Here is a 23,707-nt window from a genome sequence, read left to right as displayed (position 1 = left end):
TGAGCTCTATACTAAATCACACACTCTTTTATTATTCTATACTGAACAAAAACATTAACGCAACATGCAACAATTTCATAGATTATACTGAGTTACAGTTCATATGAGGAAATCAGTCAATTGAAATACATTCATTAGGCCCTAATCTATGGATTTCACATGACTGGGAATACATATCTGTTGGTCACAGACACCGAAACAAAATGGGCCTCACAAAGGGTCTCAGGAACTCGTCACGGTAGTTTTGTGCATTCAAACTGCCATCGATAAAATACAATTGGGTTTGTTGCCCATGGCTTATGCCTGCTCATACCATAACCCCACCTCCACCATAGAACACTCTGTTCACAATGTTGACATCAGCAAACCGCTCACTCACACAACGCCATACAAGTTGTCTGCGGTTGTGAGGCCGGTTGGACACACTGCCAAATTCTATAAAACATCGTTGGAGGTGGCTTATGGTAGAGAAATTAACATTCAATTCTCTGGCAACAGCTCTGGTGGACATTCCTGCAATCAGCATGCCAATTGCACATCCCTCAAAACTTGAGACATCTGTAGCATTGTATTGTGTGACAAAACTGCACATTTTATAGTGGCCTTTTATTAAAATCAAATCAAATCAAAGTTTATTTGTCACGTGCGCCGAATACAACAGGTATTTGTCAGTGTATTGTACAGTATATGTTGCATGTGAGCATAATGTATTATGGTTCATTGCCCATACAGATGAAGTAACCCAAGCATGATTTCAAGTGACAATCCTTCAGTATTGAATGAAGAATTATCAAGGGTGTTTTTGAGACCTTACAGTGAAATGCTTACTTACAGGCTCTAACCAACAGTACAAAAAAGGTATTAGGTGAGCAATAGGTAAGTATAGAAATAAAAACAACAGTAAGAAGACAGCGAAAAATAACAGTAGCGAGGCTACATACTGGAACCGGTTAGTCGGGCTGATTGAGGTAGTATGTACATGTAGATATGGTTAAAGTGACTACGCATATATGATGAACAGAGAGTAGCAGTAGCGTAAAAGAGGGGTTGGCGGTGGTGGGAGGCAAGACACAATGCAGCCCAGTTAGCCAATGTGGGGGGCACTGGTTGGCCGGGCCAATTGAGGTAGTATGTACATGAATGTATAGTTAAAGTGACTATGCATATATGATAAACAGAGAGTAGCAGCAGTGTAAAAGAGGGGTTGGTGATCCTTTTATTGTCCCCAACACAAGGTGCACCTGTGTAATGATCATGCTGTTTAATCAGCTTCTTGATATGCCACACCTGTCAGGTGAATGGATTATCTTGGCAAAGGAGAAATGCCCACTAACAGGGGTGTAAATACATTTGTGCACAACATTTGATAGAAATAAGCTTTTGTGCATATGGAAAACATGGGTCCAACATGCTGTGTTTATATTTTTGTTCAATGTAGATGCAATGTGATAGCACGTCTCAGAGAAAAAGCCACACAATTCTATATCCCGCCACATCAATCTTATTCAACTACAGCATAGTCAATGATATCAAATAACTCAGGTGTGCAAAGCAGCAAAGAATTCTCTTTAAAACAAATATGAAACCAGAGAGCCTGTAAACCTGTAAGCCTGTAAACCAGAGAGCCTGTAAACCTGTAAGCCTGTAAACCAGAGAGCCTGTAAACCTGTAAGCCTGTAAACCAGAGAGCCTGTAAACCTGTAAGCCTGTAAACCTATAAGCCTGTAAACCAGAGAGCCTATAAACCAACACACTGCTGCTGTAACCATGCATATACTATTTTTTTTTAAACTTGTCAGCATTATCACAACAATATCAATAGCTTGGTTGCATTACTCTGTTAAGAAGCACACAGCCAACCAAGTCCCCTGGCAAAGGGCATACAAAAATACTGGAGATTTACATCTGATATCATGCCATCTGTGAGGTGACTTGAACAAAAGGCCGGTGGGTTGTGTTTGAGGCTGTATATTTCAGGTTGTCAGAGAACCCCTATTCTTGCAGAAGCTCATGCTTGTAAGTTCCTTATTGATTGCCTGGCAGCTGCCTTTGGCAACGCCTGTAGCTGGCTAATATAGTGTGCTTTCAGCAGCCCTTGCAGTGCTCACATTCCTCATCAATCTGATAATAGAGAGTGTTGACCCACTAATCTGCCATAAGCAGAGTGCTTCATTCTGAAGACGAAGAGCCCGGGCCCTGCTTTCTCTCTCAAATCTGACAGATGACACGTCAACAAACTTTCCTTTGAAGACGGGTAGACAGCGAGGGAGAGAGGGGGAGAACGAGAGAGGGAGAGAGATAGAAAAGGAATGATGGGAGAGAGAGGGGTAAAGATAGAAAAGATTGATAGACTAGATAGATGAATAGAGAGTGGAGACGGAGAGAGAAAGAAAGAGTGAGAAAGAGAGAGAGAGATGCACTATGAGTGCATTAATGGGGACAGGTCTCTAGGGGGAGATTCCCTCTCCTCCAACTGACAGCCAAGCCCACTGTCAAAATAGCAAGCCGCACCACTCTCCCATTTTGAAGGAATATTTTTGCTTGAGGGTTGCACGTCACAGCTAGGAACTGCTCCTAAGCACAACACACCCATCAACTGGCCTATAATAACTCATATTTTAGTCTGAATCAATTGAGGTAGAAAGTACAGCATTGTTGAAATCCTACATAGCCCTAACTGTAGCCTATCAAGGTTAGTCTCATTGACATAAACCTTATTTCACAGGGAAGACCTGGTCCAAGACATGAGTAAGATTGCACATTTAAACCAGCTTGCTCTGCAGATTATCACTTGAAACATTCAGCCTCAGCAGTAAAAATAAAATAATATTGGAAGTCTTGATCTTCAATACAAACACGCTGCAAAAAAAGTGCAATGGTTAAAAACCTACATAAAAGAGTGGCTAGAACCCTGTGAAACACACAGCCTGTGAAGAAGGGTTGAAAGGAGGGAGGCGGTAGCAGGTAAGCTGTGTTTGGTCTGGCCTCTGAGGGACTATTTTTAACACCGTCACTCGGTGCACCAAGGGGTTTCTCCGTATCACCACAGCAACAGCCTGGGCCAGGGCAGGACCTACACATTTACACAGGCCTAGCAGAGAGTGTACCACAGATAATGTACCACAGTTAAAGCTAAAAACCTTGCTTCATAACCTTGGAGGTGGGTGTGATGATTGCTCCCTACAGATAGGGCTATAGATTATGAGGTGTGCGATTTCTAATCATGGATGGTAGCCGTAGACCATGAGTCGCGATACCATGAATGACAGATTGCTGTTGTTGTTTACATATTTGGAAGTCCCTTTTTCCATTGGAAAATAAAAAATTATAGTACTGACATTTTATACAAAGGCTAATGGTGGTGCCAGCACATCTGTAGCTACTATGAGACTGCCAACCAGCAATACGTCCTTGCTCATGATCATTATTACCCTGTATGGAACATTATAACTAGGTAGTAGTGGTCTAATAGAAAACAGCTGTAAACAGACCCAGGCAGGGAACACGTGTGTCTTAGATAACAGAAAACATCCACTCAGGCTTTTGAGAAGACCAGCTGGAGTAGAAAGAGAGAGAGGAAGGGAAATGGACAGACTTGCTGATGGTGTTTGCCCCCTCTTGTTCCCACACCTCCCTATCCCCATCCCCCTCTCCTCTCCAACCATACCACAGCTTTTTACTCTTCTGTAGAGGATAAAAAGGCTTTGACAGCATCTGTCAATTTGAAGAAAAAAAATACTATAATAAAGCAGGGAAAGATCTGAAGCTCAAGAAAAGCACAATGCAGTATTGCTCCTGAGTAGCGCAGCGGTCTAACGTACTACATTTCAGTGCTAAAGACCCTGGTTCAATTCCACGCTGTATCACAACCGGCCGTGATTGGGAGTCCCATAGAGCGGTGCACAACTGGCCCAGCGTCATCCAGATTAGGGTTTGGCCGGGGTAGGCCGTCATTGTAAATAAGAATTTGTTCTTAACTGACTTGCCTACTTAAATAAAGGTTTTAAAAACATCTTATGACAATGCCCCTGCAGTTACACAAATTCCCAGCCATCAGTGTTAAGGCCAAGCAATTTCTGCCACTCTGCCTTCACACAGGCATGTTGATGATGTACTAAGTAAGCATTGTCCGTGTATCCCCTCTCCCAACCGCCACCTCAGGCTGAATTGTCTTCTGTGCATGAAAGACACAAGGAGCAAAGTCGTTTATGTAAGAGGAAAGTCGATCAGATGAATAATTATTTCTCCATTCTGATGTGTGAGTTAGGCTGAGCCTTGTTGTAAATATCCACAGTATCACAGAGGTCTACTCTCATAGCCCTGTTAGTGAGATTCAACATCCAGGGACATGAGGGAACAGGCTACCAAGTAGCACACAAATACTAATACTGTATGTGGCTAATGCAGTACGTCACTTGCAACAAATACTGATAATTACCGATGATCATCTATTACCTAAAATGCCATTACAAAACAATATTAAATGGGCTGCATACATAAAAAATCAATAATGCAGCAGTAACTTTGAGTTTCCATTAAATGCAAACTGCTTTCAGGTTTAATCTGGTGGTATTTTGGTCCAGCCTGTGGAGGTTAGTGCGAAATAACCCGCCATCTCATTAAAACAGCATTAGCATCAAAAGATGACCTTTAGAAAAGGCCTCCAGTTGTGTGACTAAGAGAGGTCTGAGAAATGACATGTTATTACATTGGAACGCTTGTGAATCGGCTAGCTAGCCCACTGTACGAACACTGACATCAGCGTAGTGCCATACTCCCATGTGGAGACTATTTATCATTTTTGAAATTATATGGCTATAATACGAGGAATCCCAAAAAATAATACCTCATTGTCCTTTAAATCAAAGTGTTTGCCACATGTGCTGAATACAACAGGTGTAGATCTGTCACACCCTGGTCAAAGTATTTTGTGTTTATCTTTATTTATTTGGTCAGGCCAGGGTGTGGCATGGGTTTTTGTATGTGGTGTGTATGTATGGGGATTGTAGCTAGTGGGGTGTTCTAGCTAAGTCTATGGCTGTCTGAAGTGGTTCTCAATCAGAGGCAGGTGTTTATCGTTGTCTCTGATTGGGAACCATATTTAGGCAGCCATATTCTTTGAGTTTGGTGTGGGTGATTGTCCTTAGTGTTAGTTTGCACCAGTTTAGGCTGTTTCGGTTTTCATTACGTTTATTATTTTGTAGTGTTTGTATTTTGATTCGTGTTTTACGTTTGTTTAATAAACATGGATCGCAATCTACACGCCGCATTTTGGTCCGACTCTCCTTCGCATCAAGAAAACCGTTACAGAATCACCCACCACAAAGGGACCAAGCAGCGTGTCAACAGGCAAGAACAGCCCAAAGTGGAGTACAGTATGGACTATACTTCTTGGGAGGAGATAGACAGGTGGGCGGTCGACCCAGGGAGAGTGCCGGAGCCCGCCTGGGATTCGATGGAGCAGTGCGCGGAAGGATATAGGAGAATGGAGTTTGCGAAGCAAGCAAGGCGGCGCGGACGGAGGCCCCATAGTCAGCCCCAAAAATTTCTTGGGGGGGGGCTCAGGGAGAGTGTGGCAGAGTCAGGAGCCAGACCTGAGCCAACTCTCCCTGTTTATCGTGAGGAGCCAAGGAGGAGACCAGAGCCGGTGTTGGAGGTGAGCGAAACAGAGACTGTGAAGGAGTTAATGGGGAAATTGGAGGTGAGCGAAACAGAGACTGTGAAGGAGTTAATGGGGAAATTGGAGGAGAGAGAAATGAGGGAGTTGCTGTGTTGGTGTTTTAAACATGGAATTCGCCCGACGGAGCGTGTCGGGGATTTGATGGCACCTGGGTCAGCGCTCCATACTCGTCCTGAGGTGCGTGTTAGTCGGCTGGTGAAGATGGTGCCAGTCTCACGTACCAGGCCTCCTGTGCACCTCCCTAGCCTTGCACGTCCTGTGCCAGCACCGCTCTCAAGATCTCCAGTACGCCTTCACGGTCTAACCCATCCTGTGCCACCTCCACACCCCAGCCCTCCGGTAGCAGCTCCCCGCACCAGGCTTCCTGTGCGTGTCCTCGGCCCAGTACCACCAGTGCCAGCACCACGCATCAGGCCTACAGTGCGCCTCGCCTGTCCAGCGCTGTCGGAGCCCTCCTCCTCTCCAGCGCTGTCGGAGTCTCCCGCCTGTTTAGCGCTGTTAGAGCCTTCCTTCTCTACAGCGCTGCCGGAGTCTCCCGCCTGTTCAGAACTGCCAGTTAGCATAGAGCTGCCAGTTAGCATAGAGCTGCCAGTTAGCATAGAGCTGCCAGTTAGCAAGGAGCTGCCAGTCTGCATAGAGCTGCCAGTCTGCAAGGAGCTGCCAGTCTGCATAGAGCTGCCAGTCTGCAAGGAGCTGCCAGTCTGCAAGGAGCCGCCAGAGCTGCCTGTCTGCAGGATGCCGCCAAAGCTGCCAGTCTGCAAGGAGCCGCCAGAGCTGCCAGTCTGCAAGGAGCCGCCAGAGCTGCCAGTTAGCATGGAGCAGCCAGGGCCGCCAGTCAGCATGGAGCAGCCAGGGCCGCCAGTCAGCATGGAGCAGCCAGGGCCGCCAGTCAGCATGGAGCAGCCAGGGCCGCCAGTCAGCATGGAGCAGCCAGGGCCGCCAGTCAGCATGGAGCAGCCAGTCAGCATGGAGCAGCCAGAGCAGCCAGTCAGCATGGAGCAGCCAGAGCTGCCAGTCAGCATGGAGCAGCCAGTCAGCATGGAGCAGCCAGAGCTGCCAGTCAGCATGGAGCAGCCAGTCAGCATGGAGCAGCCAGAGCTGCCAGTCAGCATGGAGCAGCCAGTCAGCATGGAGCAGCCAGTCAGCATGGAGCAGCCAGAGCTGCCAGTCATCATGGAGCAGCCAGTCAGCATGGAGCAGCCAGAGCTGCCAGTCGACCAGACTCTCCCAGATCTGCCAGTCGACCAGACTCTCCCAGATCTGCCAGTCGACCAGACTCTCCCAGATCTGCCAGTCGACCAGACTCTCCCAGATCTGCCAGTCGACCAGACTCTCCCAGATCTGCCAGTCGACCAGACTCTCCCAGATCTGCCAGTCGACCAGACTCTTCCAGATCTGCCAGTCGACCAGACTCTTCCAGATCTGCCAGTCGACCAGACTCTTCCAGATCTGCCAGTCGACCAGACTCTTCCAGATCTGCCAGTCGACCAGACTCTTCCAGATCTGCCAGTCGACCAGACTCTTCCAGATCTGCCAGTCGACCAGACTCTTCCAGATCTGCCAGTCGACCAGACTCTTCCAGATCTGCCAGTCGACCAGACTCTTCCAGATCTGCCAGTCGACCAGACTCTTCCAGATCTGCCAGTCGACCAGACTCTTCCAGATCTGCCAGTCAGCCAGGATCTGCCGAAACCACCAGCCAGCCTGGATCTGGTAGATTCATCAACCTGCCTGAGCTTCCTCTCACTCCTGAGCTTCCTCTCACTCCTGAGCTTCCCCTCAGTCCCGAGCTGCCTCAGTCCCGAGCTGCCCCTCAGTCCAGTGGGGTTCTGGGTGAGGACTACTAGGCCATGGTCGGCGGCGAGGGTGGACTATCCAGGGACGCGAGGAGAAGGGACTAAGACATTGATTGAGTGGGGTCCACGTCCCGCGCCGGAGCCGCCACCATGGACAGACGCCCACCCGGACCCTCCCTATTGTTTTGAGGTGCGTTCGGGAGTCCGCACCTTAGGGGGGGGGTTCTGTCACACCCTGGTCAAAGTATTTTGTGTTTATCTTTATTTATTTGGTCAGGCCAGGGTGTGGCATGGGTTTTTGTATGTGGTGTGTATGTATGGGGATTGTAGCTAGTGGGGTGTTCTAGCTAAGTCTATGGCTGTCTGAAGTGGTTCTCAATCAGAGGCAGGTGTTTATCGTTGTCTCTGATTGGGAACCATATTTAGGCAGCCATATTCTTTGAGTTTAGATCTTACAGTGAAATGCTTACTTACAGGCTCTAACCAATAGTGGAAAAAAGGTAAACAATAGGTAGGTAAAGAAATAAAACAATAGTAAAAAGACAGGTGATATACAGTAGCGAGGCTATAAAAGTAGCGAGGCTACATACAGACACCGGTTAGTCAGGCTGATTGAGGCATAACATGTAGTTATGGTTAAAGTAACTATGCATATCTGATGACCAGAGAGTAGCAGCAGCGTAAAAAGAGGGGTTGGGGGGGCACACAATGCAAATAGTCCGGGTAGCCATTTGATTACCTGTTCAGGAGTCTTATGGCTAGGGGGTAAAAATTGTTGAGAAGCCTTTTTGTCCTAGACTTGGCACTCCGGTACCGCTTGCCAAGCGGTAGTAGAGAGGACAGTATGACTTGGGTGGCTGGGGTCTTTGACAATTTTGAGGGCCTTCCTCTGACACCGCCTGGTGTAGAGGTCCTGGATGGCAGGCAGCTTAGCCCCAGTGATGTACTGGGCCGTACACACTACCCTCTGTAGTGCCTTGCGGTCAGAGGCCGAGCAATTGCCGTACCAGGTAGTGATGCAACCGGTACCAGGTAGTGATGCTCTCGATGTTGCAGCTGTAGAACCTTTTGAGGATCTCAGGACCCATGCCAAATCATTTTTAGTTTCCTGATGGGGAATAGGCTTTGTCGTGCCCTCTTCACGACTGTCGTGGTGCGTTTTGACCATTCTAGTTTGTTGTTGATGTGGACCCCAAGGAACTTGAAGCTCTCAACCTGCTCCACTACAGCCTCATCGATGAGAATGGGGGCGTGCTCGGTCCTCCTTTTCCTGTAGTCCACAATAATCTCCTTAGTCTTGGTTACGTTCAGGGATATGTTGTTATTCTAGCACCACCCGGCCAGGTCTCTGACTACCTCCCTATAGGCTGTCTCGTCGTTGTCGGTAGTGAGGCCTACCACTGTTGTGTCGTCTGCAAACGTAATGATGGTGTTGGAGTCATGCCTGGCCATGCAGTCGTGGGTGAACAGGGAGTACAGGAGCGGACTGAGCACACACCCATGGGGAGCTCCAGTGTTGAGGATCAGCATGGCAGATGTTTTGCTACCTACCCTCACCACCTGGGGGCGGCCCGTCAGGAAGTGCAGGATCCAGTTGCAGAGGGAGGTGTTTAGTCCCAGGATCCTTAGCTTAGTGATGAACTTTGAGGGTACTATGGTGCTGAGCTGTAGTCAATGAATAGCATTCTCATATAAGTGTTCCTTTTGTCCAGGTGGGAAGTGTGGAGTGCAATAGAAATTGCATCATCTGTGGATCTGTTTGGGCAGTATGCAAATTGGAGTGGGTCTAGGGTTTCTGGAATAATGGTGTTGATGTGAGCCATTACCAACCTTTCAAAGCACTTCATGGCTATGGACGTGAGTGCTTTGGGTCTGTAGTCATTTAGGCAGGTTGCCTTTGTGTTCTTGGGCACAGGGACTATGGTGGTCTGCTTGAAACATGTTGGTATTACAGACTCAATCAGGGAAATGTTGAAAATGCCAGTGATGACACCTACCAGTTGGTCAGCACATGCCAGGAGCACACGTCCTGGTAATCCATCTGGTCACGCAGCTTTGTGTATGTTGACCTGTTTAAAGATCTTAATCACGTCAGCTACAGAGAGCGTGATCACACAGTCATCTGGAACAGCTGATGCTCTCATGCATGCTTTGGTGTTGCTTGCCTCGAAGCGAGCATAGAAGTGATTTAGCTTGTCTGGTAGGCTCGTGTCACTGGGCAGCTCGCGGCTGTGCTTCCCTTTGTAGTCTGTAATAGTTTGCAAGCCCTGCCACATAAGACGAGCATCGGAGCCGGTCTAGTATGATTCAATCTTAGCCCTGTATTGACACTTTGCCTGTTTGATGGTTCGTGGCAGGGCACAGCAGGATTTCTTGTAAGCTTCCGGGTTAGAGTCCCGCACCTTGAAAGCGGCAGTTCTACCCTTTAGCTCAGTGCGAATATTGCCTGTAATCCATGGCTTCTGGTTTGGGTATGTACAGTACGTACAGTCACTGTGGGGACGACGTCCTCGATGCACTTATTGATAAATCCAGTGACTTATGTGGTGTACTCCTCCATGCCATCTGAAGAATCACGGAACATGTCCCAGTCTGATAGCAAAACAGTCCTGTAGTTTAGCATCTGCTTCATCTGACCACTTTTTAATAGACCGAGTCACTTTATTCATATTTACTTATGTTAAGTGTTGGGGTTTGACCCAGTCTTTCAATCACGCATGCTCACACACCTGAGAATAAACAACCAATGAGAAACACTGTAATGGAAGCTGTAATGTAACTACTCTTCATTACCTTCATGGAAATAGGGAGTTCCCTAATTAACACTAGCCTACTTTAGTTAACCCAGAGGTGACCGAAGTGAGGGCAGCACCCAACGTTCCAGCCCTTAGCTAGCCCGTGTCAGTGTGTTGGTGACAGAAAGCCAATACACACATGCACCACTATTAGCAGGCAACACACGTGTGGGGCTCTAAGCCAAATAATTTAAAGAGAACTGTTGAAGTGCAGAGAGCCAGTGATGACTGCATGGGAAACGTGCTGCTGCAGGCTGCTGTGTTGTGTTGGAATTATTCCAGCTCACCTCTGTTTATTGGCATATTACATGGCCCTGCCATCTCTCATGGAGGCTGGAAAGTCCCCAGCCAGCCACTGCAGCAGATCCCATCTCACTAATACTGTTGCACAACTCTCAATCACTTTAATAAAGTTTTATTGCTGCCGGAACGCCAAGGCTGAGGCACTCTGCCTTATGTCACATCCACTGAGACCTTACCATGAGAGGGATGTCCCAGGAAGCGGCAGGCAGCTGTCCGACATTAGAGAATCGTTTAAATACTGTTTGAGGACCCTCAAACAATAAATTATATTCATAAAGGTTACATAGAGCCATTGCACTTAGACCTCAGTGCTAATGCATAATCTGGGCAGCTCTCCAGGCAATCCAGGCAATCTCGCCACACATTTCCAATGCAGGGCTCAGTCTCTCATCTATAGAGGTCTCATGCTTTGCAATCCATCTAAGTCTCTCAAATCATGTCAAAGGGCAGGAGGTAAAAATGCTATATTTTGTCACCTCTAAACTGTTCTGGCCCTAAACTGTTCTGGTTGTCAGTAGTTTTTTTATACACAAGTCTGTTATTGGCTGGAACGGGTGCCAATCACTGTCCAGTAAAAATCTCCCTTTTAAAAGTTAATATTATGTTAAATAAATACCCAAATAATGTTGTTGACTCATCCTATACTCGTATTTGTGGCCAAAGCATTCATTGGGGAAAAAACACTTTAAAAAAACCCACCTCAAACTTGTATGTCAAACAGACAGTTTAAAAAATGCTTGCTATTTCCTCATAGAATATGATGTCATACTCCTGAGGAGAATGAGCTGGCCAATCAGCAGTCTAGAGGAGGATGATCTGGCCAATCAGCAGTCTAGAGGAGGATGAGCTGGCCAATCAGCAGTCTAGACGAGAATGAGCTGACCAATCAGCAGTCTAAAGGAGGATGAGCTGGCCAATCAGCAGCCTACTCACATTAATCTTTTTTTTGAATGGTATATGCCCACACCACTCTGTTGTTGGGGAACGTCCACACGATTCCAACACAGAAGAGCTGCATTTTAACATACTTAATAAAACAAATTTGGAAGGAAAACTATTTTGCTCATATTGTATATAAGTATAGGTAATATTTTATAGAAATCTGGAAATACTATGCTCATTTGAGACCACTCTTTCAAAGTCACTGAGATCTCTTTCTTTTAGATATGGTAGCCAGAATAATGAGCATCCCACTTTCAATATACACAATATACAATATACATGGCCAAAAGTATGTGGACACATGCTCGTCAAACATCTCATTCCAAAATCATGGGCATTAATATGGAGTTGGTTCCCCTTTGCTGCTATAACATCCTCCACTCTTCTGGGAAGGCTTCCACTAGATGTTGGAACATTGCTGCGGGGACTTGGTTCTATTCAGCCACAAGAGCATTAGTGAGGTCGGCACTGATGTTGGGCAATTAGGCCTGGCTCGCAGTCTGCGTTCCAATTCATTCCAAATGTGTTCAATGGGGTTGAGGTCAGGTCTCTGTGCAGGCCAGTCAAGTTCTTCCACACCAATCTCAACAAAACATTTCTGTATGGACCTTGCTTTGTGCATGGGGGCATTGTCATGCTGAAACAGGAAAGGGCCTTCACCAAACTGTTGCCAAAAAGTTGGAAGCACAGAATCGTCTAGAATGTCATTGTATGCTGTAACATGAACATTTCCCTTCACTGAAACTAAGGGCCTAGCCAGAACCATGAAAAACAGCCCCAGACCATTATTCCTCCTCCACCAAACTTTCCAGCTGACACTATGCATTGTGGCAGGTAGCTTTATCCTGGCATCCGCCAACCCCAGATTCGTCCATCGGACTGCCAGATGGTGAAGCGTGATTCATCACTCCAGAGAACGAATTTCCACTGCTCCAGAGTCCAATGGCGGCGAGCTTTATACCACTCCAGCTGACACATGGCATCACATATGGTGATCTTAGGCTTGTGTGCGGCTGCTCGGCCATGGAAACCCATTTCATGAAACTCCAGACGAACAGTCCTTGGGCTGACGTTGCTTCCGGAGGAAATTTGCAGCTCAATAGTGAGTGTTGCAACCGAGGACAGACGATTTTTACGCACTACAGTACCCGGCGGTCCCATTCTGTGAGCATGTGTGGCATACCACTTTGCGGCTGAGCCGTTGTTGCTCCTAGACGGTGGCACTTCACAGTAATAGCACTTACAGTCGATCGAAAAAGCTCTAGCAGGGCAGAACTTTTATGAGCTGACTTGTTGGAAAGGAGGCATCCTATGAGGGTGACATGTGGAAAGTCACTGAGCTCTTCAGTAAGGCCATTCTACTGCCAATGTTTGTCTATAGAGATTGCATGGCGGTGTGCTTGAATTTATAAACTTGTCAACAACATGTGTGGCTGAAATAGAATCCACTAACTTTAAGGGATGTCCATATACTTCTTGTTGTTTACTTTGTATCCTTCATTTACTCAAGTGTTTCCTTTATTTTGGCAGTTACCTGTAGCTTGGTCCTTTCAGACTCCCATTACTAAAGTAAGTATTGAGTGAAACACAGCAGCACTGAGAACACAGGGTGGATTATGGGCTGTTATTATGTAGGTTGACTTTACAGAGCAGATAGCATTCATGTTTCCAGCCCTAGCCCTGAAGGCCTCCATCCCTCCATCAGTACCCAGCAGCTGGGTGAATTGCTGTGAGCGGTCTGAGCAGGCCTGTTATTATTAGACATTTGCATATGAAATCACCACAAATACCTTGTAGTGACCTACACTGTTACTGAGTCACAATATCAGGAAACAAGAGATTGAGTAGACTACAGCCTCTCTGACTTCCGACTGGGCACGCAGTCGTTGAATCAATGCTGTTTCCACATCATTTCAATGAAATGACATTGAACCAACGTGTGATAGATGTTGAATTGAAGTCTATGCCCAGTGTGTTATCACAGCACAAGAAAAGGGTACACTATCAAACAATGATGTGCTACAACCTCTGACTCATTTTCATTCAATGTAGGACAATAAAAACCTATGTTGGAAATCTGAATCTGAATAGTCTGTATCTTATTTGAGCTAAAACTCATTCAAAACAATAAGACCTGTTTTCTCTAGACAAGCAACATAACTAGTCTGAGGATGGATAATACAACAGTTTAGTGAACAAATTGCGATCAACCTTCATCAGTCATTGCCTCTGCTAAGTGCCTATGGGGTTAACCTCTTCTGAATAATCCTAGAGAAATTACACCTGCTCAACATGGTATTGGGGATTACAGAGAATATGGCATATTCTATGACAGAGTCCTTTTAAACATGCATAGCAAATATGAGAGTCTGCTAAATACACATATAATCAAATGTAATTAACATATGTTGCAGTCTTACCTCTGTTTCATGTGTCATGGGGTTAAATCCACACAGGTTGCAGACAATGTTCTTGCATTCTGTGCAGGTGTTGTAGTTGGGAGGGTCTTTGGAGCCCTTGTTGAGTTCCACCTTGCAGAGTGGACAGGTAGATTGGCCTGCTTTGGGAGCTGGTTGGGAGGATGCTGCTCCCATTGGAGGTGCTGATGGGGGTTTGTCCATGTTGGCATGTACTGATGGGGGGACATTGGCCTTCTGGGGATGCGCTGCTTTCTTCTCCTCTGCTTTCTGAGCAGCAGGTAGTTTGGTCTCCTTTGCAGGGGGCATCTTGGGGGAGGTCTGGGCCAGTGCAGACATCTTGGGGGAAGCTGGCGGTGTGGTGCGGGGCTCGTCCTGAACAACTGATGTTATCAAAGTGGAGGCAGAGCTGAAGATGGACGAGCCAAAGCCAAACATCTTCCCAGACACTGACTCTTCAGGCTTTGAGGAGGCAGACTGAGATTTGGGACCTCCAAAGCCAAATAAGCCTCCTGATTCCTGCTTGGGGGGTTGCTTTGTGGCTGGGAAGGCACTACTCTCCCTACGCCCAGGGCTGGGCTGCTGTGGTGGTTTATGAGGTTCTGATGTTCTCCAATTCTCCAGTGGAGCCTTCTGAGCAGGCACTGGGCTTGCCGGATTTTGAGTGTCTGCTGCTGTAGCAGCTTCAACTATTGATATATCAGGCTCTGATTTTGGTGCCTCTGCTGAGGGCTGTCCTTGTTGTTGTAGAGTCTTCTGTTGTGGAGGTTGTTGGACAAGTGTTGGAGTCGGTCTGTCCACTGGCTTCTGGTCCTGCTGGCAAACCACTGTCGGGGATACCTCTTTCTTCTGTGACGAGCCTGCTGCTGGGGTCTCTTTCACTAAAGCAGGAGTCATAGACACCTTGGGGGAAACTGGAGGTGTGGTGCGGTGCTCATCCTGAACAGCTGAGGTGATCAAAGTGGATGCAGAGCTGAAGATAGAGGAGCCAAAGCCAAGCATCTTACCAGACACTGAGTCTTCAGGCTTTGACTGAGCAGGCTGAGATTTAGCACCACCAAAGCCAAAGAAGCCTCCTGACTCCTGCTTGGGGGGCTGGGCCTGTGGCGGTGGTACAGATTTTGCATAAGAGGCTCCACCTTTTGGAAGCAGTTGTTGAGGCTTCCCAGGCTCTCCTTTCGGTGTCCCTGATAGAGGCTGACGTTGTTGCTCTTGTTGTTGTGGAGTCTCTTGGTGTGGAGGGTGTTGGACAGTGGTTGGAGTTGATTTGTCCACTGGCGTTTTGTCCTGCTGTGAAGCCACTGCTGGAGATAATTCCTTCTGTGGTGACCATGGTGCTGGGTTCTTCTTCTCTTTCTCTGAAGCAGGAGTCAATGGCTCATTTAGGGGAGCAGTTTCGAGGTCTGGCTTTGGGGCTTGCTGGGGCTGTACTTGTTGGGATGCCTTTGAAGCAGGCTGTTGCAGTGGAGGAGTTTGCTTTTCTGGCTGCTGTACAGGTGTAGCAGCTCCACTGGTTTTGGGTGTGGCTGGAATTGGTTGGTCCACTGGTTTCTGTACAATTATAGGTTCTTGATTCTCCTTCTCAGCCAGAGCAGGTGAAGCTTGTTTATTTTGTGAGGATCCTAGTGGTGGGGTCTCCTCCTTTTTGTCTGTATTTGGTGCTGGGGTTCCAGCGGGAATTGGTGTCTCCTGAGGTACAGTGGGTGGAGTGATCTCTTGTTGGCCAGCCGCAGGTACTGGGATCTCCTCCTTCTGGGGTTTAGCTGGAGCTGGAGTCGGCTTTGGAGATGCAGCAGGTGTGACAATCTCCTTTTGAAGTGCAACAGGTGTAGAGACTATGCTGGGCAACGGTTGGGATTTCATCATGGGAGGTCCTGGGGGTTCCACTGCTCCAAGTGCTCTCTGCATCTGGCAGGTCAGACAGAGCCATTCCTTCACCTGAAATAAAATAACAGTGTTGATAAAAAAATAACTAAAAATAATAATAACATTAATAATATATCTCATCTTAGTTGCTATTTAAATACTGCATACTACCTGTGACAAACATACAAAACAACTGTCTTATGCTCTAAATCTAAAGATGCTAAAAAAATTATAATAATTACATCACAGCGTATTAATACAATTCCTTAAGATCTAAAATTAGATCACAACATCTATATAGAGTGTCTTCATAGACCTAAAATCCTCATGGTTTTTCCTCTCATTGTTTGTGAACCTAATTTTAAAGCCTGATGCATATTCTAAGGATGTGAATATTTCCTTTTCAAGACGATTCGATAGGTATCTAGCTAGACACATGGGCTCCGATGAGATACATTTTAGTTTGAAACAATTTGATGCAATTGGGTTCGCTGGAAAAGATTCAATGAGTTAACAATTGTTGCATACACACATTCATTTTAAATTCAAATTGTCTGCTGATGGAGAGCTGGGCCTCTCTGAGCTGGATCTGTCGAAGCAGACTCCTCTCTTGTGTGTGTGTGTGTGTGTGTGTGTGTGTGTGTGTGTGTGTGTGTGTGTGTGTGTGTGTGTGTGTGTGTGTGTGTGTGTGTGTGAGGGAGAGTGTGTGTGAGGGAGAGTGTGTGTGTGTGTGCGTGCAAGTGTTTTTAAATTCTGTATACCTATGTTCTATGTACTATGAAGGCATCTGACCTGAGCCATAAGGGAGACTAGGCATATACCACCCCACTACCACTATCAGCGGGGCAATGAAGCATGTTTTTTGTCCCTCCACTTTGGTTCTGAAATCAACATCACCCACTGATTAACTTGGAATTATTGCAGATTAAGTGTTTGAGCTAGTCATGTATTAATATTGACTGTAAAAAATAATTGCTGTGGCAAAGCCAATGAATATGTAGCACAACTTTGGATTTCACCCCCATCTCAAAACCAGATGGTTTTGACTGTTTGGAAGTTTTTACTGAGTGAGCTTCTCCTCACGCTAAGGGCATGCCTCGCAAAAGGGATTGGTGGCCTCGTTATGAAATTATCAACTTTACCATGTAAACTCAGCAAAAAAAGAAACGTCCTCTCTATGAACTGTATTTATATTCAGCAAACTTAACATGTGTAAATATTTGTATGTACATAACAAGAATCAACAACTGAGACATAAACTGAACAAGTTTACAGAAATGGAACTAACAGAAATTGAATAATGTGTCCCTGAACAAAGGGGGGGGGGGGTCAAAATCAAAAGTAATAGTCAGTGTCTGGTGTGGCCACCAGCTGCATTAAGTACGGCAGTGGATCTCCTCCTCATGGACTGCACCAGATTTGCCCGTTCTGCTGTGAGATGTTACCCCACTCTTCCACCAAGGCACCTGCAAGTTCCCGGACATTTCTGGGGGGAATGGCCCTAGCCCTCACCCTCCGATCCAACAGGTCCCAGACGTGCTCAATGGGATTGAGATCCGGGATCTTCGCTGGCCATGGCAGAACACTGATGTTCATGTCTTGCAGGAAATCACGCATAGAACAAGCAGTATGGCTGGAGCCATTGTCATGCTGGAGGGTAATGTCAGGATGAGCCTGCAGGAAGGGTACCACATGAGGGAGGAGGATGTCTTCCCTGTAACGCACAGTGTTGAGATTGCCTGCAATGACAACAAGCTCAGTCCGATCATGCTGTGACACACCGCCCCAGACCATGACGGACCCTCCACCTCCAAATCGATCCCGCTCCAGAGTACGGGCCTTGGTGTAACGCTCGTTCCTTCAACGATAAACTCAAATCCGACCATCTCTGCCATAAATCCCTGCAGATTATCAATACCATAGTGCTCGAGTCATTCCACATTCATTTTATTCTATGAGACAAAACTATGACTAGTCAGTGAAGAGCACTTTTTGCCAGTCCTGTCTGGTCCAGCGACGCTGGGTTTGTGCCCATAGGCAACGTTGTTGCCGGTGATGTCTGGTGAGGAACTGCCTTACAACAGGCCTACAAGCCCTCAGTCCAGCCTCTCTCAGAATATTGAGGACTGTCAGAGCGCTGATGGAGGGATTGTGCGTTCCTGGTGTAACCCGGGCAGTTGTTGTTGCCATCCTGTACCTGTCCCTCAGGTGTGATGTTCGGATATACCGATCCTGCGCAGGTGTTGTTACACGTGGTATGCCACTGCGAGGATGATCAGCTCTCCGTCCTATCTCCCTGTAGCACTGTCTTAGGCGTCTCACAGTACGGACATTGCAATTTATTGCCCTGGCCACATCTGCAGTCCTCATGCCTCCTTGCAGCATGCCTAAGGCATGTTCACGCAGATGAGCAGGGACCCTGGGCATCTTTCTTTTGGTGTTTTTCAGAGTCAGTAGAAAGGCCTCTTAGTGTCCTAAGTTTTTATAACGGTGACCTTGATTGCCTACCGCCTGTAAGCTGTTAGTGTATTAATGAACGTTCCACAGGTGCATGTTCATAAATTGTTCATGGTTCATTGAACAAGCATGGGAAACAGTGTTCAAACCCTTTACAATGAAGATATGTGAAGTTATTTGGATTTTTACAAATTATCTTTGAAAGACAGGGTCCTGAAAAAGGGACGTTTCTGTTTTTGCTGAGTTTAAATCTAAAAATGACCATACTGATTGTTTAAAGTAAAACAACCAAAACAAAGCTGGGCAGAGTGTGCAGTTTAAATAGGCTACTAACATTGCCTGGGGTTGTTTGGCATGCAAAATTACTTGTCGATCAATCACTGTCAACACACTTACATGCAGTTCCACACTGAACAAGAGAGGACGCATCAGTTGTTACAAGATAAGAGATATTTTCCGACGGTAGAAAGAATGTAATATGAGCAAAAAATACTCGTGAACCATGAATTCATAACTTTAGAATCTATTTTTTGAACGATGCATGCTACATTTGGATTGGTTTGGGATCCGTGGACTGATGCACTTGCATCTTGAACATGGAATCAGGGGCCGATGCGTTTCGGTGAATGTTACATCCCTAGCATATTCTGTAGAATATGGGAGCCACGATGTACTCCAAACCCCTTCAGACAAAAGTCATGCACCGAACAATATGTTAAATGTGATCAGTAGCAGATGAACATGAATGTCAAAACCTTGCCAAAATACTCAAAGACACAACAGTTATTTTAGAGAAGCCTAACTAATTCGATGAAACATATACTATTTACTTACTGTTTCATGTGGCATGGGGTTAAATCCACAGAGGTTGCAGACAGTGTTCTTGCATTCTGTGCAGGTGTTGTAGTTGGGAGGGTCCTTGGAGCCCTTGTTGAGTTCCACCTTGCAGAGTGGACAGGTAGATTGGCCTACTTTGGGTGCTGGTTGGGAGGATGCTGTACCCTTTGGAGGAGCTGATGGGGGTTGGTCCACTTTGGCATGTACTGATGGGGGGACATTGGCCTTCTGGGGATGCGCTGCTTTCTTCTCCTCTGCTTTCTGAGCAGCAGGTAGTTTGGTCTCCTTTGCAGGGGGCATCTTGGGGGAGGTCTGGGCCAGTGCAGACATCTTGGGGGAAGCTGGCGGTGTGGTGCGGGGCTCGTCCTGAACAACTGATGTTATCAAAGTGGAGGCAGAGCTGAAGATGGACGAGCCAAAGCCAAACATCTTCCCAGACACTGACTCTTCAGGCTTTGAGGAGGCAGACTGAGATTTGGGACCTCCAAAGCCAAATAAGCCTCCTGAATCCTGCTTGGGGGGTTGCTTTGTGGCTGGGAAGGCACTACTCTCCCTACGCCCAGGGCTGGGCTGCTGTGGTGATTTATGAGGTTCTGATGTTCTCCGATTCTCCAGTGGAGCCTTCTGAGCAGGCACTGGGCTTGCCGGATTTTGAGTGTCTGCTGCTGTAGCAGCTTCAACTATTGATATATCAGGCTCTGATTTTGGTGCCTCTGCTGAGGGCTGTCCTTGTTGTTGTAGAGTCTTCTGTTGTGGAGGTTGTTGGACAAGTGTTGGAGTCGGTCTGTCCACTGGCTTCTGGTCCTGCTGGCAAACCACTGTCGGGGATACCTCTTTCTTCTGTGACGAGCCTGCTGCTGGGGTCTCTTTCACTAAAGCAGGAGTCATAGACACCTTGGGGGAAACTGGAGGTGTGGTGCGGTGCTCATCCTGAACAGCTGAGGTGATCAAAGTGGATGCAGAGCTGAAGATAGAGGAGCCAAAGCCAAGCATCTTACCAGACACTGAGTCTTCAGGCTTTGACTGAGCAGGCTGAGATTTAGCACCACCAAAGCCAAAGAAGCCTCCTGACTCCTGCTTGGGGGGCTGGGCCTGTGGCGGTGGTACAGATTTTGCATAAGAGGCTCCACCTTTTGGAAGCAGTTGTTGAGGCTTCCCAGGCTCTCCTTTCGGTGTCCCTGATAGAGGCTGACGTTGTTGCTCTTGTTGTTGTGGAGTCTCTTGGTGTGGAGGGTGTTGGACAGTGGTTGGAGTTGATTTGTCCACTGGCGTTTTGTCCTGCTGTGAAGCCACTGCTGGAGATAATTCCTTCTGTGGTGACCATGGTGCTGGGTTCTTCTTCTCTTTCTCTGAAGCAGGAGTCAATGGCTCATTTAGGGGAGCAGTTTCGAGGTCTGGCTTTGGAGCTTGCTGGGGCTGTACTTGTTGGGATGCCTTTGAAGCAGGCTGTTGCAGTGGAGGAGTTTGCTTTTCTGGCTGCTGTACAGGTGTAGCAGCTCCACTGGTTTTGGGTGTGGCTGGAATTGGTTGGTCCACTGGTTTCTGTACAATTATAGGTTCTTGATTCTCCTTCTCAGCCAGAGCAGGTGAAGCTTGTTTATTTTGTGAGGATCCTAGTGGTGGGGTCTCCTCCTTTTTGTCTGTATTTGGTGCTGGGGTTCCAGCGGGAATTGGTGTCTCCTGAGGTACAGTGGGTGGAGTGATCTCTTGTTGGCCAGCCGCAGGTACTGGGATCTCCTCCTTCTGGGGTTTAGCTGGAGCTGGAGTCGGCTTTGGAGATGCAGCAGGTGTGACAATCTCCTTTTGAAGTGCAACAGGTGTAGAGACTATGCTGGGCAACGGTTGGGATTTCATCATGGGAGGTCCTGGGGGTTCCACTGCTCCAAGTGCTCTCTGCATCTGGCAGGTCAGACAGAGCCATTCCTTCACCTGAAATAAAATAACAGTGTTGATAAAAAAATAACTAAAAATAATAATAACATTAATAATATATCTCATCTTAGTTGCTATTTAAATACTGCATACTACCTGTGACAAACATACAAAACAACTGTCTTATGCTCTAAATCTAAAGATGCTAAAAAAATTATAATAATTACATCACAGCGTATTAATACAATTCCTTAAGATCTAAAATTAGATCACAACATCTATATAGAGTGTCTTCATAGACCTAAAATCCTCATGGTTTTTCCTCTCATTGTTTGTGAACCTAATTTTAAAGCCTGATGCATATTCTAAGGATGTGAATATTTCCTTTTCAAGACGATTCGATAGGTATCTAGCTAGACACATGGGCTCCGATGAGATACATTTTAGTTTGAAACAATTTGATGCAATTGGGTTCGCTGGAAAAGATTCAATGAGTTAACAATTGTTGCATACACACATTCATTTTAAATTCAAATTGTCTGCTGATGGAGAGCTGGGCCTCTCTGAGCTGGATCTGTCGAAGCAGACTCCTCTCTTTGTTTGTGTGTGTGTGTGTGTGTGTGTGTGTGTGTGTGTGTGTGTGTGTGTGTGTGTGTGTGTGTGTGTGTGTGTGTGTGTGTGTGTGTGTGTGTGTGTGAGGGAGAGTGTGTGTGAGGGAGAGTGTGTGTGTGTGTGCGTGCAAGTGTTTTTAAATTCTGTATACCTATGTTCTATGTACTATGAAGGCATCTGACCTGAGCCATAAGGGAGACTAGGCATATACCACCCCACTACCACTATCAGCGGGGCAATGAAGCATGTTTTTTGTCCCTCCACTTTGGTTCTGAAATCAACATCACCCACTGATTAACTTGGAATTATTGCAGATTAAGTGTTTGAGCTAGTCATGTATTAATATTGACTGTAAAAAATAATTGCTGTGGCAAAGCCAATGAATATGTAGCACAACTTTGGATTTCACCCCCATCTCAAAACCAGATGGTTTTGACTGTTTGGAAGTTTTTACTGAGTGAGCTTCTCCTCACGCTAAGGGCATGCCTCGCAAAAGGGATTGGTGGCCTCGTTATGAAATTATCAACTTTACCATGTAAACTCAGCAAAAAAAGAAACGTCCTCTCTATGAACTGTATTTATATTCAGCAAACTTAACATGTGTAAATATTTGTATGTACATAACAAGAATCAACAACTGAGACATAAACTGAACAAGTTTACAGAAATGGAACTAACAGAAATTGAATAATGTGTCCCTGAACAAAGGGGGGGGGGGGGGTCAAAATCAAAAGTAATAGTCAGTGTCTGGTGTGGCCACCAGCTGCATTAAGTACGGCAGTGGATCTCCTCCTCATGGACTGCACCAGATTTGCCCGTTCTGCTGTGAGATGTTACCCCACTCTTCCACCAAGGCACCTGCAAGTTCCCGGACATTTCTGGGGGGAATGGCCCTAGCCCTCACCCTCCGATCCAACAGGTCCCAGACGTGCTCAATGGGATTGAGATCCGGGATCTTCGCTGGCCATGGCAGAACACTGATGTTCATGTCTTGCAGGAAATCACGCATAGAACAAGCAGTATGGCTGGAGCCATTGTCATGCTGGAGGGTAATGTCAGGATGAGCCTGCAGGAAGGGTACCACATGAGGGAGGAGGATGTCTTCCCTGTAACGCACAGTGTTGAGATTGCCTGCAATGACAACAAGCTCAGTCCGATCATGCTGTGACACACCGCCCCAGACCATGACGGACCCTCCACCTCCAAATCGATCCCGCTCCAGAGTACGGGCCTTGGTGTAACGCTCGTTCCTTCAACGATAAACTCAAATCCGACCATCTCTGCCATAAATCCCTGCAGATTATCAATACCATAGTGCTCGAGTCATTCCACATTCATTTTATTCTATGAGACAAAACTATGACTAGTCAGTGAAGAGCACTTTTTGCCAGTCCTGTCTGGTCCAGCGACGCTGGGTTTGTGCCCATAGGCAACGTTGTTGCCGGTGATGTCTGGTGAGGAACTGCCTTACAACAGGCCTACAAGCCCTCAGTCCAGCCTCTCTCAGAATATTGAGGACTGTCAGAGCGCTGATGGAGGGATTGTGCGTTCCTGGTGTAACCCGGGCAGTTGTTGTTGCCATCCTGTACCTGTCCCTCAGGTGTGATGTTCGGATATACCGATCCTGCGCAGGTGTTGTTACACGTGGTATGCCACTGCGAGGATGATCAGCTCTCCGTCCTATCTCCCTGTAGCACTGTCTTAGGCGTCTCACAGTACGGACATTGCAATTTATTGCCCTGGCCACATCTGCAGTCCTCATGCCTCCTTGCAGCATGCCTAAGGCATGTTCACGCAGATGAGCAGGGACCCTGGGCATCTTTCTTTTGGTGTTTTTCAGAGTCAGTAGAAAGGCCTCTTAGTGTCCTAAGTTTTTATAACGGTGACCTTGATTGCCTACCGCCTGTAAGCTGTTAGTGTATTAATGAACGTTCCACAGGTGCATGTTCATAAATTGTTCCTGGTTCATTGAACAAGCATGGGAAACAGTGTTCAAACCCTTTACAATGAAGATATGTGAAGTTATTTGGATTTTTACAAATTATCTTTGAAAGACAGGGTCCTGAAAAAGGGACGTTTCTGTTTTTGCTGAGTTTAAATCTAAAAATGACCATACTGATTGTTTAAAGT

The 23,707-nt window shown here is 46.6% G+C and overlaps 1 protein-coding gene across 1 annotated transcript in view; it reads right to left on the bottom strand.

Annotated features, from left to right (window-relative positions):
- LOC139377987 (protein piccolo-like) overlaps positions 1–23,707 on the bottom strand; it is a 153,085-nt gene that overhangs the window by 91,028 nt on the left and 38,350 nt on the right. Inside the window, exons 12-15 of the mRNA XM_071120551.1 lie at positions 19,091–21,022; positions 15,312–15,871; positions 14,989–15,098; positions 13,937–14,424 (exon numbers count right to left, since the gene is read on the bottom strand). Coding sequence (XP_070976652.1) covers positions 13,937–14,424; positions 14,989–15,098; positions 15,312–15,871; positions 19,091–21,022 — 3,090 coding nt within the window. The remainder of the gene's footprint in view (positions 1–13,936; positions 14,425–14,988; positions 15,099–15,311; positions 15,872–19,090; positions 21,023–23,707) is intronic.

The sequence above is a fragment of the Oncorhynchus clarkii genome, chromosome 2 (genome assembly GCF_045791955.1).
Source record: "Oncorhynchus clarkii lewisi isolate Uvic-CL-2024 chromosome 2, UVic_Ocla_1.0, whole genome shotgun sequence".
NCBI lineage: Eukaryota > Metazoa > Chordata > Actinopteri > Salmoniformes > Salmonidae > Oncorhynchus > Oncorhynchus clarkii.
Note: the sequence above shows the minus strand (reverse complement) of the source record. Positions and strands in the feature narration are given on the sequence as shown.